At 38.1% G+C, this 15,066-nt stretch overlaps 1 protein-coding gene across 1 annotated transcript in view; it reads right to left on the bottom strand.

The window, feature by feature from the left end:
• Positions 1–8,780: 8,780 nt before the first annotated feature.
• Positions 8,781–15,066, bottom strand: part of ARIH1 (ariadne RBR E3 ubiquitin protein ligase 1) — a 117,625-nt gene continuing 111,339 nt past the window's right edge. Inside the window, exons 13-14 of the mRNA XM_025884608.2 lie at positions 13,402–13,514; positions 8,781–12,179 (exon numbers count right to left, since the gene is read on the bottom strand). Of these exons, the coding sequence (XP_025740393.1) occupies positions 12,095–12,179; positions 13,402–13,514 (198 nt within the window). The 3' untranslated portion in view covers positions 8,781–12,094. The remainder of the gene's footprint in view (positions 12,180–13,401; positions 13,515–15,066) is intronic.

Raw genomic sequence — 15,066 nt, 5'->3', positions numbered from 1 at the left:
CTCCCAAGGGCAAGATGCCCATTAAAAAGGAGGGAACAAAGGAGGAACACTGAGAAATCCATCAGAGGCACTCTTTGAAGGTTAAGAGTGGGGCAGGAGAGCTGAGAGATCCATCCCCAAAGCACTGTGGGCATTATTCCTCAAAAGACTAGGGTAGGGCACATAGAGGAAGGGAGAGAAACACCTCCGCATGCCCCATTCCAGTGACCAAAAAAACCTGGCAGCTAGGTCACTTTGTCTGCATTGAGATCTCTCACATTTCCAAAGACTGATTGATGATGACTTGGCTGTGAAGCTAAGTCAGATCTCTGGAATCTTGCCAATGTCCCAAACCCAGGACTTACTGAAGGGAAAGTGCTGATTCTGCCTTCAAAACATTTAAAGCTAATGGTGAACTGAATTAAACTAAAGCCACAATAAAGCCCAGACCTAGGTTAACTGAGCCACTACTCAAGTTGGTTGAAAGAAAAATGGGCATGCCCCATTTTGAAGGTAAGTAATATTTCCTTCGGTTTCTCCTGTTTGTGTGTGTGTGTGTGTGTGTGTGTGTGTGTGTGTGTGTGCAAAATGTCCAGCATACAATCAAATCAAAGGCATGTGCAAAAGTAAGAAAATGAGAAACAGAGGAAAGGTTCAATAGAAGCAGAACTAGAGACAACCTAGATGTTGAATTATCAGGATCTTAACTCTGATTAAAATGCTAAAAATTCTGGGGGAGCCCAAACACTGGAATCAATAGATAGGGTTTTTAAAATAGCTATGATGAAAATGCTAAAAAATCTAGTGGAAATGTAGACAACATTCATGAAGAAATGGGAAATTTTAGCAGACACATGTTAACTATGCAAACATAATGAAATGCTAGATATGAAAAATACAGTATCAGGAGCACCTGGCTGGCTCAGTCAGTGAAGCATGTGACTCTTGATCTCAGGATCATGAGTTCAAGCCCCACGTTGGATGTAGAGTTTACTTAAAAAAAAAAACCACTTTATTTAAAAAAAAATACAGTATCAGAAATAAAGAATTCATTAGATGGAGTTAACAGGAAAGCATTTAGGGAACTTAAGGACAGCTAAATGGAAAGTATCCAAACAGAACAAGAGAAAAGAATGTGGGGAAAATCATCTGAGATCTGTAGGATAATATCAAATCATCTAGTATATGTGAAGGGGGAGTCCCAGAAGGAGAAGAGAGGTGAGAGAGTATGGAACAAGAGAAATATTTGAAGAGATAATGGACAAGAAATATCCAATATTAGTGAAAAACATCAACACAGATCCAAGAGATTAGGTAAACTCCATACAAGGAAAAACATCTGTAGTCAATCTGCTGAAGATCAAAGATAAAGAGCAGATATAATCATGGGGGGTGGGAAGGTGAACCTAGATTATGCACAGGTAAAAAAATAAAAATGGAGGATGACTTCTGACCAGAAACAAATGACACCTGAGGATAAATAAATGACTTCTTTAAAGTACTGAAAGAAGAAAGAAAAGGTCAACATAGAATTCTATATCCAGGGGCGCCTGGGTGGCTCAGTCGGTTAAGCGGCTGCCTTAGGCTCAGGTCATGATCTCAGGGTCCTCTGATCGAGCCCCGCGTCCGGCTCCCTGCTCGGCGGAGAGCCGCTTCTCCCTCTCCCTCTGCCTGCCACTCTGCCTGCTTGTGCTGTCTCTCATCTGTCGAATAAATAAATAAAATACCACTCAAAGATAAAAGTAAAACAAAAACATCCTCTGACTCGGGCGCCTGGGTGGCTCAGTCGTTGAGCGTCTGCTTTCTGCTCAGGTCGTGATCCCAGGGTCCTGGGATCGAGCCTCACACCGGGCTCCCTGCTCCGTGGGGAAGCCTGCTTCTCCCTCTCCTACTCCCCCTGCTTGTGTTCCCTCTCTTGCTATGTCTCTGTCAAATAAATAAATAAAATCTTTAAAAAAAATAAAAAAACACAAAACATCCTCTGACAGATAAAAGCTGAGATAATTCATCTCCAGAGAAACTACAAGAAAAATGCTAAAAGAATTTCTTCAGATTAAAGAATAGAAAGTCTATAAATAACCACACAGTCAACTGATTTTCAACCAAGTTGCCAAGTCAATCTAATTGGTGAAGAAAAAATTTTTAAAACAAATGTTGCTGAAACTGGATATCCATGTTGAAATAAACTTCATTTTGAACACAAAAATTAATTTGAGATGGATCATATACCTAAATGTAAAACTCCAAACCAAAGATGTAAAGCTTAAAACCACTGAGATGGATCATAGACCATCTGTGATCCACCTCAACATAAAACCCCAAACCATAAAACTTTTAGAAGAAAATATGTTCTTTGTGACCTGGAGGTCATAAAGCTATAAAAGAAAAAACTGGTAAGATAGACTTTATCAAAATAAAAATTCCTGCTCATCAAAATATCCCAATAAGTGGAGATAACCCATTGTCTACAAACAACAAAATTCACAGCACATATATCCGTTAAAGGACTTGTATCCAGAATTCATAGAATAATCATCACAAAAAGACAATCCAATGGGAAAAGACATGAAAGACACTTCATGAAAGATATACAAATGTAAGGTAAGCATATGAGAAGTGCTCAACATCATTATCAGGGAAATGTAATGTAAATTAAAATCAGAGTTATTTCATACCGACTAAAATTGCTAATAAAAAAAACACTCATTAACAACAGTAAATGCCGACAAAGATATGGAGCTACTAGAACTCTATCACTGATGGGAATACAAAATGGTAAACCACTTTGAAAAACAGGAAGGCAGTTTCTTAAAAAGTTAAACATACACTTACCATATGACTCAGTAATTTTCTACTCTTCGGCATTTATCCAAGATAAATGAAGACATGTATCCACAAAACAAAATTTAAAATTTACATAAGAATATACATAGCAGCCTTATTCATAATTGCCCCAAGCTGCAAACAATCTAAAAGTCCATCAATAGGAGAATGGATAAAAAAAATTGTGGTATATTTATAGAATGAAATACTACTTAGCAATAAAGAATAATTTACCAAAATATACAATATTGTTGAATCTTTAGAGCATTTTAAGTGAAAGGAGAGATGCAAAAGCATACATATTATATGATTCCATTTTTATAAAATCCAAAAGTAGGCAAAATCTTTAATGATAGAAAATAGCAAATAGTCACTGGAGTAGGGATGGGAGAAGAGATTATTTGAAAGATGCACAAGAGAACTTTCTGGGTTAATGGTAATGTTCTCCATCTTCTTCTGGGTTATTACACAGGTGTATACAATTGTCAAAACATCAAACTTAGCATGTAAGATGTGTGCATTTTATGAAATATTGATTTCTATACATTAATTTAAAATAAAAGTGAGTGGAGGATTCCTATTCCAGGAGCATCTGTCTCCAAACCTTTACTAACCTATCTGATTTGTTCTCCTTCCTACGTGTCTGTTCAGATTGTAGATTGATTATAGAATGATTGATTGTAGAATTTATCTTGATTATACCTTGATTATAGAATTTATCTTAAAGGACACACAATTGAGTGTCTCAAGGAAATAGCATTTAGAATCTATGAAGCAATTTTGTTGAAATAATAGTTTATTTCCATTGGTTAGTGGGCAACCATTTGACCATCGTAAGGCACTGACTTGTACTAACATGATTTTAACACGAACAGATGGTACAATAATTAACCTACTCTATTGCAAGCTAGTATAAAAGAAAAAGCAAAAATTAATTCTTCAAAGGCATATAGAACACTATCACTCTTCATTAAGCCCATTCTTTGACATTTGCAGCCGTGACCTTTACAATGCTCCAAACCAGGTGCAGGATTTTTGGATACAAACTCATTTCCTATCCAAAGCAGGCATCTTTCCCCAAAGCTGTTGGGACACTCGGGTTATGCTTTCTTTTTTATTAGAAAACTCTTTAGTATTTGCTCTAGTTATGTAGAAATGAACCACAAGGCAGGGTTATATGGTAGGAATTTATTAATGAGCAAACAACTTTGTTCATACCAGGAAGACCAGCAATTAGGTTATAAATGACTTGAGAGCATATGCAAGAACTTACAATTTTAGAGCATTCCATCAGAATGTCTACTGCCCAAGTAGGCCCACAAGAGGTGCTCCATAAATGCTGGGTATCGTTTTATGCTGTACTCCCTCTGAGCAAATGATGTGACCTGCAGAGGGAGAGTACACATAGGGAGCCTCCCTGTAAGGGTAAGCTGGAAAATTCAGTAGGTGGTGTTTTTAGATTCTGTCCCTCAGAAAATTTAGGATGAAATCCTATGCTGTTTGCTCACTCCCCAGGAATCCCACCATGGCCCATTGATTCCACAGAACCGAATCCTCACTGTACAACCCCCAGATTCACAATTCTAAGAAATAGCCATTTAATACACACTTCAGTGGCTTCTAGGGCACCGCTTTATTCTTATACAGAAGCCAACATTAGCCATCGGAAGTCAATCTAAAATCTACAAAGCCTAGAGAGCTCTCTGGAGAATTAACTGTCTACTATACAGAATTAATTTTATATTCCTATGATCACCTTCAGAACTCCTAACCTGAAAGTAACTCGAATACTCCATGGCAAAAAGCAGGCAGCTTGAAAAGCAAATACCAAACTTTTATACAGGTGCCAAAGAAGACACCAAGCCAAGAAATGTTACTCTGTGCATAGGAAACCAGCTCACCATAGGTAAGATTGGCCTTCTGAAGAGGGTTTGAGAATATGAAGCTTGTTTCTTAACTCTCATTAAAACACTAGGGTGGTTCTCAAATGTGAGGCAGAAAAAGGCATACTTTGGGTCCTTCTTAGTACAGTATCTGAGTTAACAACAAAAGAAACATTTTGAGGAGAGAAGAGCCAAAAATAAGAACTGGTCATTGAGTCTCCAGGGCAATCTAAGGCTGGAAATCCCTTAGCCAGTGAAGGTAATTTTAGCAGGTACTTTTGGCCAGGCTGTCTAAAGCAACTAGTGTGATGAAATACAGTGTAATGGTCAAAATGTGCTTCCAGCTCTGCCACTGTCTGGGGGACCTTGGACAATCCATTGAGTCTTTATGTAGAATCAGGGTTAATAGCTTCAGACAAACCAGCAGACTCTGTTCACTGCTGTACCTCCAGTGAACAGTGCTTGATACTGTGGGTATCACTGAAGGATTCTAGGTTTGAATTTTCATTCTGCCATATACAAAAGGAATACCTCAGGAAAATTACCCACCTTTTTTGAGCTTCTATTTTCTTACTTATAAAATGGGTATGGTAATTCTTTCATAGGATTTTTATTTTTTTATTTTTAATATACGCTCTACACCCAATGTGGGGCTCACACTCACAACCCTGAGATCAAGAGTCACACGCTCTTCCAACTGAGCCAGCCAGGATTGTGAGTTTAAAAAAATATGGACCTGAAGCAGTTAGTAAACACTAAATAAGTTAGCCAAAATTGCCTACTATATACTAATTCTTTACATTTATTTTTAAAACAATTTCAGGGCGTTTTGGTTTTGCTGAAGACAATTTTTGTGACATGCAGCTAGCAAACCATGACCTCCCAAGATCTGCCTCCCAACCCATAGGGGTAAGCTCTCAGGAGCCACATTTGTACAGATGATCCTGGCCCACAGCTGTCTGGTTCTCTCATTTGTCTGGCACAGTTAATATGTAACACCTGGGGGCTACAGGGTAGCTGACAGGAAAAGCAGAAGCTGTTAGAATGATGTGGATGTACAAAAGATACACAATGCCAGTTTAGTTCCTGGGTCCGATCTCATCCTGCCTTTGGGAGTCTCTGAGACAACTCTGGATCTTTTTTTGGGGTCTAAATTAGTACTAGTATGCTTATTATTTATAACTAGGCTTTGTTTTCCAACTAATTTTCTTTGATTCTTACAATATCCCCATAAAACAGACAATAGAGCATGATGGAATGAACACATGGAATTAGACAAGCAGGACCCTGCCACAAACTCTAATTTTTGAGTTAATCGTCCATGAACCTGTTTTCTCATTTATAAAATAGAATAGCAATGTCTACTTTTAGGGCTGCTTCTAAGATATAAATAATATAAGGCATCTGGCAAGAAGCACTCAGCAAGGTAGGGCTCCTATTAGTATCCCCATTTTACAAAAGAAAAACCCATAAAAAACTATGGCTAATATTGAGATTTTTTTCCCACTACACCACACTGGGAATAAAAACAAGAAAATCCACTGTTTTAAAAGACACAAGAATGAAAACAACGGTGATAACCTGGAGACTCTCAAGTGCTCTGAACTTAACTCTCAGTGATTAAGTACATTGACTTGGCACAAATAGCTTAATGACAGCTTTGCTAATAACCCATTCAACTACCTTTGTTCAGACTCTACACTAATTTACTCCCCAGACAGATTCCTCCCCCTTGGGAAGAGAATATATTACCAACTGATGGGAACATCCTACTCTGCTCGTCAGTTCCACTGTTCTTTTGGTTTTGTGAAACGAATTATTTTCTCCAAGGCGTACCACATACCAGAAAACTGACAGAAAACAAATTGGGTACTTTGCACTAGACCCTTAGAAGACACCAATCCACAAACCCCACTCAGCTAGGGCCTACAGTATAGCCCTTTCCTGAGCTTGTGAATTTGCCACAGGTCCATTGTCCTTTATGATCTAGAGTGCTCACCTATACTCCCTCCTTGAAACTATACACGTCTAGATCAACTGTCCCAACGTTGTCTGCATGTCTCAGACTGTGTTGCATAATCATCAGGGATAGGAGTAAGGATAGGACTTTAAAAATTATTGATGCCCAGGGCACAACCAAAGTGATTAAATCATAATCTCTATGGGGTGCAACGTGGGCATTAGTTTTTACTCTGCTTAGTGATTCCAGTGTCTCAGATGGACAGTGGCATTCAGCAGCAAACCCAAGATTAACACAAACTGAAAAACAGTATGGCCCAAGTGTAATTTTTTTTGACCTACATTTAAGAATATTGTGAATTACCAACATCTCAAAATTGAGAATTCATGTAATATTTCCCATGCTCCTCTCAGAGCCCACTTAGCCCACAGTAGTCTATTAAAATATTTACCTGGCTCTTGTAGATATGATTTTGAGATTCCTCTTACTTGACACCCCTGGATTACTGTAATAAAGTGCGTTTGGTATTGTCAGAGCTGCTACATATCAATGTGTGATTGACTTACATACTAATTGGCTCCTATTCTGAAAAGGCCCTAAACAAGCATATCTGTGGTTAATCATAGTCTGAAAACTGCTTTTCAAAAAAAACTCAATAGTATTTTTCCCAACCTGCTGCCTAGAGAAAGACCAACAGTTGCCTTAGAAACTGATTTAATTCCACAATAAGCAAAAAATTAAAACTCAGAAGTTGTCTGTTTACTCCTACAATAGGCACTATTTATTTCCAAATTGAGCATTTCCAGGTTAGTGATTTCATCTTGGGAGATTAAGCAGCAAATTCCTTAAAATGAACCAGAAATACACCAACTTTACCCCCAAAGAAACCTGACAAAATCCGAGGGGCCCACACTTTTTCCTGTTCCTGAAAGAGCGAAGATTTCCCCATAATGCTCACTACTTATCTTCTTAAAGCCCCATATGCCATCCAGTTCCAAGAAATGCTGAGAACAAGTAGATTTCGGTTGTTTGTACATTTTCAGTTATCGCTTACAAAACAAATTCTGTAACAAGTTCTAGTAGGCTATCCAAAATTCTTTATATTAAAAATTCACTTGAACAAATAACTAGACCAATTAACTACAAATTGCTTGGCCACTATATCAAATCAAATAATGTTGAACCCTTTACTCTCAACTATCACATGCGATAGTCTTCCCATGAGGACTGTCCTAATCAGCAAGGTGGGAAGGGCTATTTTCTCATGGCTGGTTTCATTTGATTGGGCAAAACATAGAGCCACATTTGTTGAAATTGCATCAACAAATTAAAGGTCAGAGATAGTACATAACATTCCTCAAACAGTAGCAGTGACAGGTGTTTATATAGTCTTTTATGCGGTTTCAAAGTACAATGCTATAGTTAAGAGCCACCTTTCCAGCTACTGAATGCTAGGTCATTCTGAGACCAAATTAATATACAAAGAGGTAGTACAATGTTGATTGAGTCCCAGATAGAAGAAGCTGTGAAATCGTGGGCAAGTTACTTAACCTCACTGAGCCTTATTTTCTTCTCGCAGATGGTAGTAGAAATTAAAGTGCTTTGAAGATAAAAAGTGATACATGAACTCTCGTAAGTATAGATCCAAATAAAACCAAATTAAATTGTCTTCAAATCTGGATTTGGCTAGAATATCAATGATGGAGATCTCCGATTTATGGGGACCTTCTCTAAGAAAAAACTCTCCCTCCACCCCTACAGGAGATACTTAGTAGCTTTTAAGAGTGAGCTCAATGGAAGCAACGTGAGGGAGTTTAAATGACTTTTAAAATATTTTGTTTAAAAATTGACAAAAATCTGAGCATCTAATATCACTGTTACAACCCAAAGAGCAATTTAAATTCAACGTTCAAGACAGAAATTGGAAAGCTTTCAGAAAATGCTCCGAAGGCTTCATTAACCAAGTTAATTGTTGGGGATGGTCTCATTCACAGTTCCCTGCAAAGAAACTGAACCAAATCTCATCATTTTATATTAAGTAGGAACAGTGAATAAGGCACATTAATATAGGTGACTTGGGCCACCAATATATCTTTTCTTTAAACTATAAAAATAAACATAAGTAACTAATGGAATAACAAAATAAAAGTTTATTTTATTAGAATTAGGAATGTTCTTTCCCTCTGGGCAACCTGAACAGTCCAGTTACAATGAAAATCTAAGAACAGTTATTTCCACACCACAGGGTGCTCTATGCACAAAATTACAGGGTTAGGAGCATTTAATCAATTTACCAATCTGATTGTCTCACCAACCCGCCCCCTCCCATCCCCCAAGTGCTCTATACCGGGATTTGTAGCTAAAAGATTTTGTTACATCAAGTCCTTTTCTCTCTTGTACTAAATTTCAGTTCCTAATCATGGCTGAACCACATTTTACACTGCAGATTCAACCATTTCAAATCAAGTCAGTCAGTCTTGGATCTGTTATATATGTGTGTATGTATACACATGTGTATTTAATATATTTATTTAAACACACATAAAACATACAATCTGGGTCGCAGCAAATTACACAGAATTTAGAGTTTGATGATATTATATGCTACTCAATTTTACCACTGTGTGTATCCTGAGCTTTGGATCAAAATTTTATTGAAAATCATTTAAAGTCCATCTACTGCTCAATGAATTGTTCAAATGAAGCATGCACTTTCAAAAGACAATGTAACTGCCCTCAAGAAGACAAGGAGACCCTGGTGCTTACCGTGAATAGAGCCCTCTGACAAAAAGACTTAGGTAGGTGAAATAGGGAAGCTGTCATACAATATGGCTTGCCTATCGCAGCTGGGGTCACTGAAGCTACTAATATTGAAAGCAATTAACTCAGGGAATTCCGTCAAATATGGAGATAGCTGTTAAAAGCTTGGAAGTTCAGAGAAGGCCAGTTCACCTTGATCCATACAAATTAGGGAATGCACCCACACCTGCAATACCCTTAGGTAATATGCCAACACTGAAACTAAAAAGCATCTCTAAAAAGCACTGTTCCTCCATGGGTGGGGGCTGATATTATGAAGTGCACACACGGTTTTTGGATACTTGTTGCAAGGGCAGCATGTAAAGAGGATTCATGACACTGAAACCTAGATACTGCAGTTAACTGGTAAGATTTTTAAAAACACCACACATACACAAAACATTTTAAGGGAGCCACATATATCTAGATAGCAACTCTGGCTGCTTTTCAAAGTTACCAGGGAAAGGAACTCATTCAAGCTTTCTGTTAAAAAAAAAAAAAAATCTCCTTAGTTTTGATAAATGTCTTTTAAGATTGATGCAGTCATTTAAAATAAAGTCAAATGAATGACGGGGGAGAGGGGAGGAGAAGAGACTATGGAAGAAGCAGACACTGAGTTCAGATTTGCACCTGAGGTGGCAAGGGAGGAGGGGATAAAAGGTATGGGTGAAGTTGATCCTAAAGCGACAAGTGGTTTAAGGAAGCAGCATAATATACTCAGCAAACATTCACTTGATTTTTGATGGGAAAAGAACAGTTGCAAGTACATCTCATGTAACAACCTTTTTCTAAAAGGAAAAGTAGGGTTGATTCAGCAAAGCCTAACTTAGGCAAAAGGCCAGAGGAAAGTGAACCTACTTCCCAATGGAGTAATAAGATGTACAATGCAAGAGCAGACAAAGCTGCCTCACAAATGGTAAACACTCCCTAGGCGCAAGACATTTAAAGGAAGACAAAGAGGTCACGGAAACTGGTATTTAATATTAAGACCTCTTGATCTAGTTGCCTAGCTCACTATGCACTCCTGTATAAAACTGACAGATTTAGGGATGCTGACCTGTTGAAAAATACCACAGCCAGAATGGCCTAAACAGGTATATAGTTAATAAAACCACCACCATCCTTTACTTTTAACATAGCTCTTAGTAGAAATTTCATAAAAATGGACATCACAGCTAAAATGCATTATTAATTCTCCTATCTGCTGACAATAGAAAAGAAGCGAACTCAGTGATTTCTATTTAAATGCACTAGATGGGAATATTATGTTCTAGGGGTGTTTGCCCTCAAACTGAACCCACAGCAACACACACAAGCAATTTCAGTATCTGCCATTTTAAATTCACAATCTGAAACTAAGTGAATGGCTATTTATTTATATTTATATTTAAAGCAAAAACATTCTATTTGACACCCTAATGTAAAGAAGGGGTGAGAGAAGAGCCATAACTAAAATCTTAAAAGGCTCAAAAGCAGCAATTAAGGGGGAAAAAAAAAAAGAAAAAAGTTGAAATATCTCCTCTGGATGTGACAGGGAGCGTAGGAAGCCTTCAGGTATGTGCATGACACGGGTGCACAAAGGCTTAGGTAGATGAATGAGGCCATGGCGGGGGGGGAAGGTTGGGGACTGGGTCATTCTTGAACGACAGCAAAAAGCTCCCTGTTGCAGCCCTTATCAGGCCATGGCATTTAGTCAGAGCTTGACCTCCCTGTCCCTGATCAAGAGCTGGAATTCAAGGCATGAGGCCCATGGCCAGCAACAGACATATCAAAACGAGAAAGGGCAAAGTAATCTCAGGAAAGGAAAATCACAGAGCTCTAGTTAGGTCTTCCAGAGGTGCTAAACCAACACACCTTTATCCCAACCCTCAACCCTGGAAAGATAAAGCAAACTGAAAGAAAATGCACAGCAAATAGACATAATCTTGAAGATTTTTAAAGAATAAATATTTTTTGTAATTAAACATTATGCAAACACGTGCCACGCTTGCTTTGTCCATGCATATGCGCTATATACAATTTTGAAAAATACTGTGTTGTCTTGTTTTAAAAGTCATATACAAAGTTTTTTGTTTTTTGTTTTTTTGTTTAATTCCTCTTGCTGCCTACCCCTTTCCCCGCCCCAAGAATTTTCTTTACAAGGAACTAATTCACTAATTCACTCATGACCTTGGGGTATGAGAGAAAGAGAGTCAGTCTGTGTGTGTGGGTGTATCTGTATGTGTAGGGGAGGAAGGGGAAGAAGTCCTTTACCAAAGTACAACAAAATGGCTGGTTTGGACATGAAAAGCAGTGTCAAGGAGCGGTTTTAAATTTTAACTGTACTATACTCAGGAAAAAGAAAAAGAAAAAAAGGAGTCAGCTTTGAGAATGAAGCTACGTTACAAGTTAAAGTTGGAGGGCTTTTAGTGTGTCTGTCACACTTCTGTTGGCGGCCTAGAATACTGTTGTACAATGGTTTATCTACCTTTTTTTATTACAATATAATTTACTTAAATTTTCCGTTAACAAAACAGAATTCTGGTACTACAGACCAGAGGTGTCAGAACAGGCTTAGTGCCTCCGTGTTTGTGTTTGTTTTGTTTTGTTTTAATTGCATGAGCACTCTAGATGGTAAAGTTTTCAGAGTTCATTTTATGCAGGGCCCCTCTCAGTCCTCAATGTACTCCCACAGGTCTTTCTCATAGCCTTCATGCACGTGCTGCAACAGAACCCTTCGGCGACTCTCACAGTATCTGCAACCAAAGAAAAAACAAACACTTGTCAGCCTCCAATAATAAAAAAAGAGGCATTTACTTATTTTTAAAGGCACTCCTACAGTTTATCCAGACCTGGAAGAAGCATTTGTTTTTTTTTTTTTTAACAGGCACATTTTCAGGTCTAGATGTACACAACAAACCGTTTTCTGATTTTAAAAAGGTATTCTTCAAAAGTTGTGATTCCCAGTTTTGAGAATTAATTCTAGAGTAATAAACTGTAAGAAATCCCTAAGTCCCTTTAGAAAGCATTTGATTCAATTCTGTCATTCTACAGATAATAGTTTCAGAAAGAAATCATTTCAAGGGTTACTGATTCACATCTATAAAATCTTTGTTAACTGTGAAAGTGACCATAAACACAATGTAGTAACTATAGTTGACTAAGGGAAGTGAAAATATTACTTGGGACTAAATCTCCAAGTCTTCCAAATGCATTTTCCTACTACTATTAAAAAGATATTAGTATATGTATGTCAGGAAACAACTTTGGGGAAAACAGCTCCATGTTGAGAAAGTAGACATTTTGCATCTTTTTTTTTAAAAAAAGATTTATTTATTTATTTATTTGAGAGGGAGAATGAGAGAGAGAGAGAGAACATGAGAGGGGGGAGGGTCAGAGGGAGAAGCAGACTCCCCACTGAGCAGGGAGCCTGATGTGGGACTCGATCCCGGGACTCCAGGATCATGACCTGAGCCGAAGGCAGTCGCTCAACCAACTGAGCCACCCAGGCGCCCTGACATTTTGCATCTTTAGCTTAAGAGGCAGCACATTTTGAAGTATCCTCTATCCCTAGGACAAAGTAATCCTCTCCTTAGAAAAAACAAATCTAATAAAAACTCTAAAAAAGCTTGGTTAGCTCACTTGTCAATAGCCATGAACCCCAGAATCCGCAGGCTACAACCAGCACCCTAATATCATCCCTCCTCATAATAACCACTTGCCCTTCCTTAGGTTCCTCACAATGTGGCAACTAAGTAGATAAAGCTGAATGGAAGAGGCAGAACCTGCCAATGGGATAAATGCTTGACTAGCACTACTATCTGCAATTCGTTGCCCAAAAGACAGAAGCAATCTGTGGGAAACATGGCAGCAACACAGTTACTGAATATGCTAAATCCAAGTTTCACCATCATCTAACTTCACCACTAAGACATAGGGTCAGAAACTTTTGCTCAACAACTGGTAAAGAAATCTCACCTGTACTTATCTTGTACTTTTTGCTTTATATCCTGCAGAGAATCTTGAGAAATATCTCGTTCAAGGTAGCCCGAAAGCACCTCTGTGGCATTCTCTAGATCTGCTTGGTTATTCTGCAAGAGAGGAGGAAAAATACATAGTAAATTTTGGCTTAGATGAAAGCTAAAAGATACACCATCTGCTTCTTTGCCTATAGACTGCTCTCAACACTGACTGCGTAATTTTCACAGGTGGTTTCTGCACCTGTAAGCTCTTTAATCGCTTTCACCTCTAACAACTTGATCTCTCTTTTCCAGGATAATTTTTTATATGTTAAAAGAACGAAAGATTTACCCATTACCACTGGAAGAATATCAAGAAAAAGTCCTGAAAGTGATTAGGAAAAGTCTTTTGGAATATTCTAGTTCTGCAAAATGCTATCTGCTGAAACACAAAGAGAGGGGAAACTTGAGGAAAAAATATAAACCCATTCCTGTTTACAGCTGGCTGCACCTACTTCTTCTAAGAGAACAATGCATGTAACATTAAAATTGTTATCCTTTACTACTATGGCTAGTTCTGTACATTTACCAATTTAATTCCCATCTGCTACTGAGGGTTATTGTCTAGTCACCTATGGGCATCAGTGTTTTATGCATCAATTTTTAATATGCAGTTTACGTTAGTTTCAGGTGTACAATACAGTGATTCAACAATTCTTTACTCAGTGCTCATCACGGCAAGTGTAGTCACTATCTGTCACCAAAAAACGTTAATGCCATCTTATTGACTAAATTCCCAATGCTATACTTTTCATCTCTGTGATTATTTTGTGAGTGGAAGTTTATACCTCTTAATCCCCATCATCTATCTCAACCATCCATCCACCCACCTCACCTCTGGCAACCACCAGTTTGTTCTCTGTATTTAAGAATGCCTTTTTTCCTCTTTTTTTCTTTGTTTGATCATTTGTTTTGTTTTATAAATTCCACATGAGTGAAATCAATTTACTTATTAGAATTACATTCTCTAGGTCCATCCATGTTGCTGCAAAATGGCAAGATCTCATTCTTTTTTTATTATACATTAATTTTAATTTTTTTAAAAAGATTTTATTTGAGAGTGAGCGAGCGAGAGAGAGTGAGGGAGCACAAGCAGGGGGAGCGACAGAGGGAGAGTGAGAATCAGGCTCCCCAGTGAGCAGGGAGCCTAAAGCAGGGTTCGATCCCAGGACCCTGGGAACATGACCTGAGCCGAAGGCAGACGCTTAACCACCCAAGCCACCCAGGCGCCCCTATGCATCAATTTTAAATGAGCATCTCTACTTGAAAACCCTTTACTGCTAAAAGCCCCCATTAGTCATTACTCTTCCACCGAAGGTAACCACCATATTAACTTCTAATACCATATATTATTAGTTTTGCCTGAATAAAGGCTTTTTAACTGAGAACTTACGATGTGCCAGATGCTATATAAGCAATATACATGTATTGTCTCACTTAAACCTTGTTAACATCTTTGAGAAGCATTTACTCCATTTTAAAATAAAGATTTGGATAACATTAAGTAATTTGCTGCAAGTCAACTGAGCTAAAAAGTGATTAAGTCCAGTTTCAAATTCAGGGCTGACTCCAGAGCCTGCACACTTAATCACTAGCTGGCTAAACCACATCAACTTGAATGCAG

Source organism: Callorhinus ursinus, unplaced genomic scaffold, assembly GCF_003265705.2.
Source record: "Callorhinus ursinus isolate GAN/ISIS: 27379988/994484 unplaced genomic scaffold, GSC_fseal_2.0 scaffold25, whole genome shotgun sequence".
NCBI lineage: Eukaryota > Metazoa > Chordata > Mammalia > Carnivora > Otariidae > Callorhinus > Callorhinus ursinus.
The sequence above is the reverse complement of the archived record's forward strand: the minus strand, read 5'-3'. Positions and strand labels throughout refer to the sequence as shown.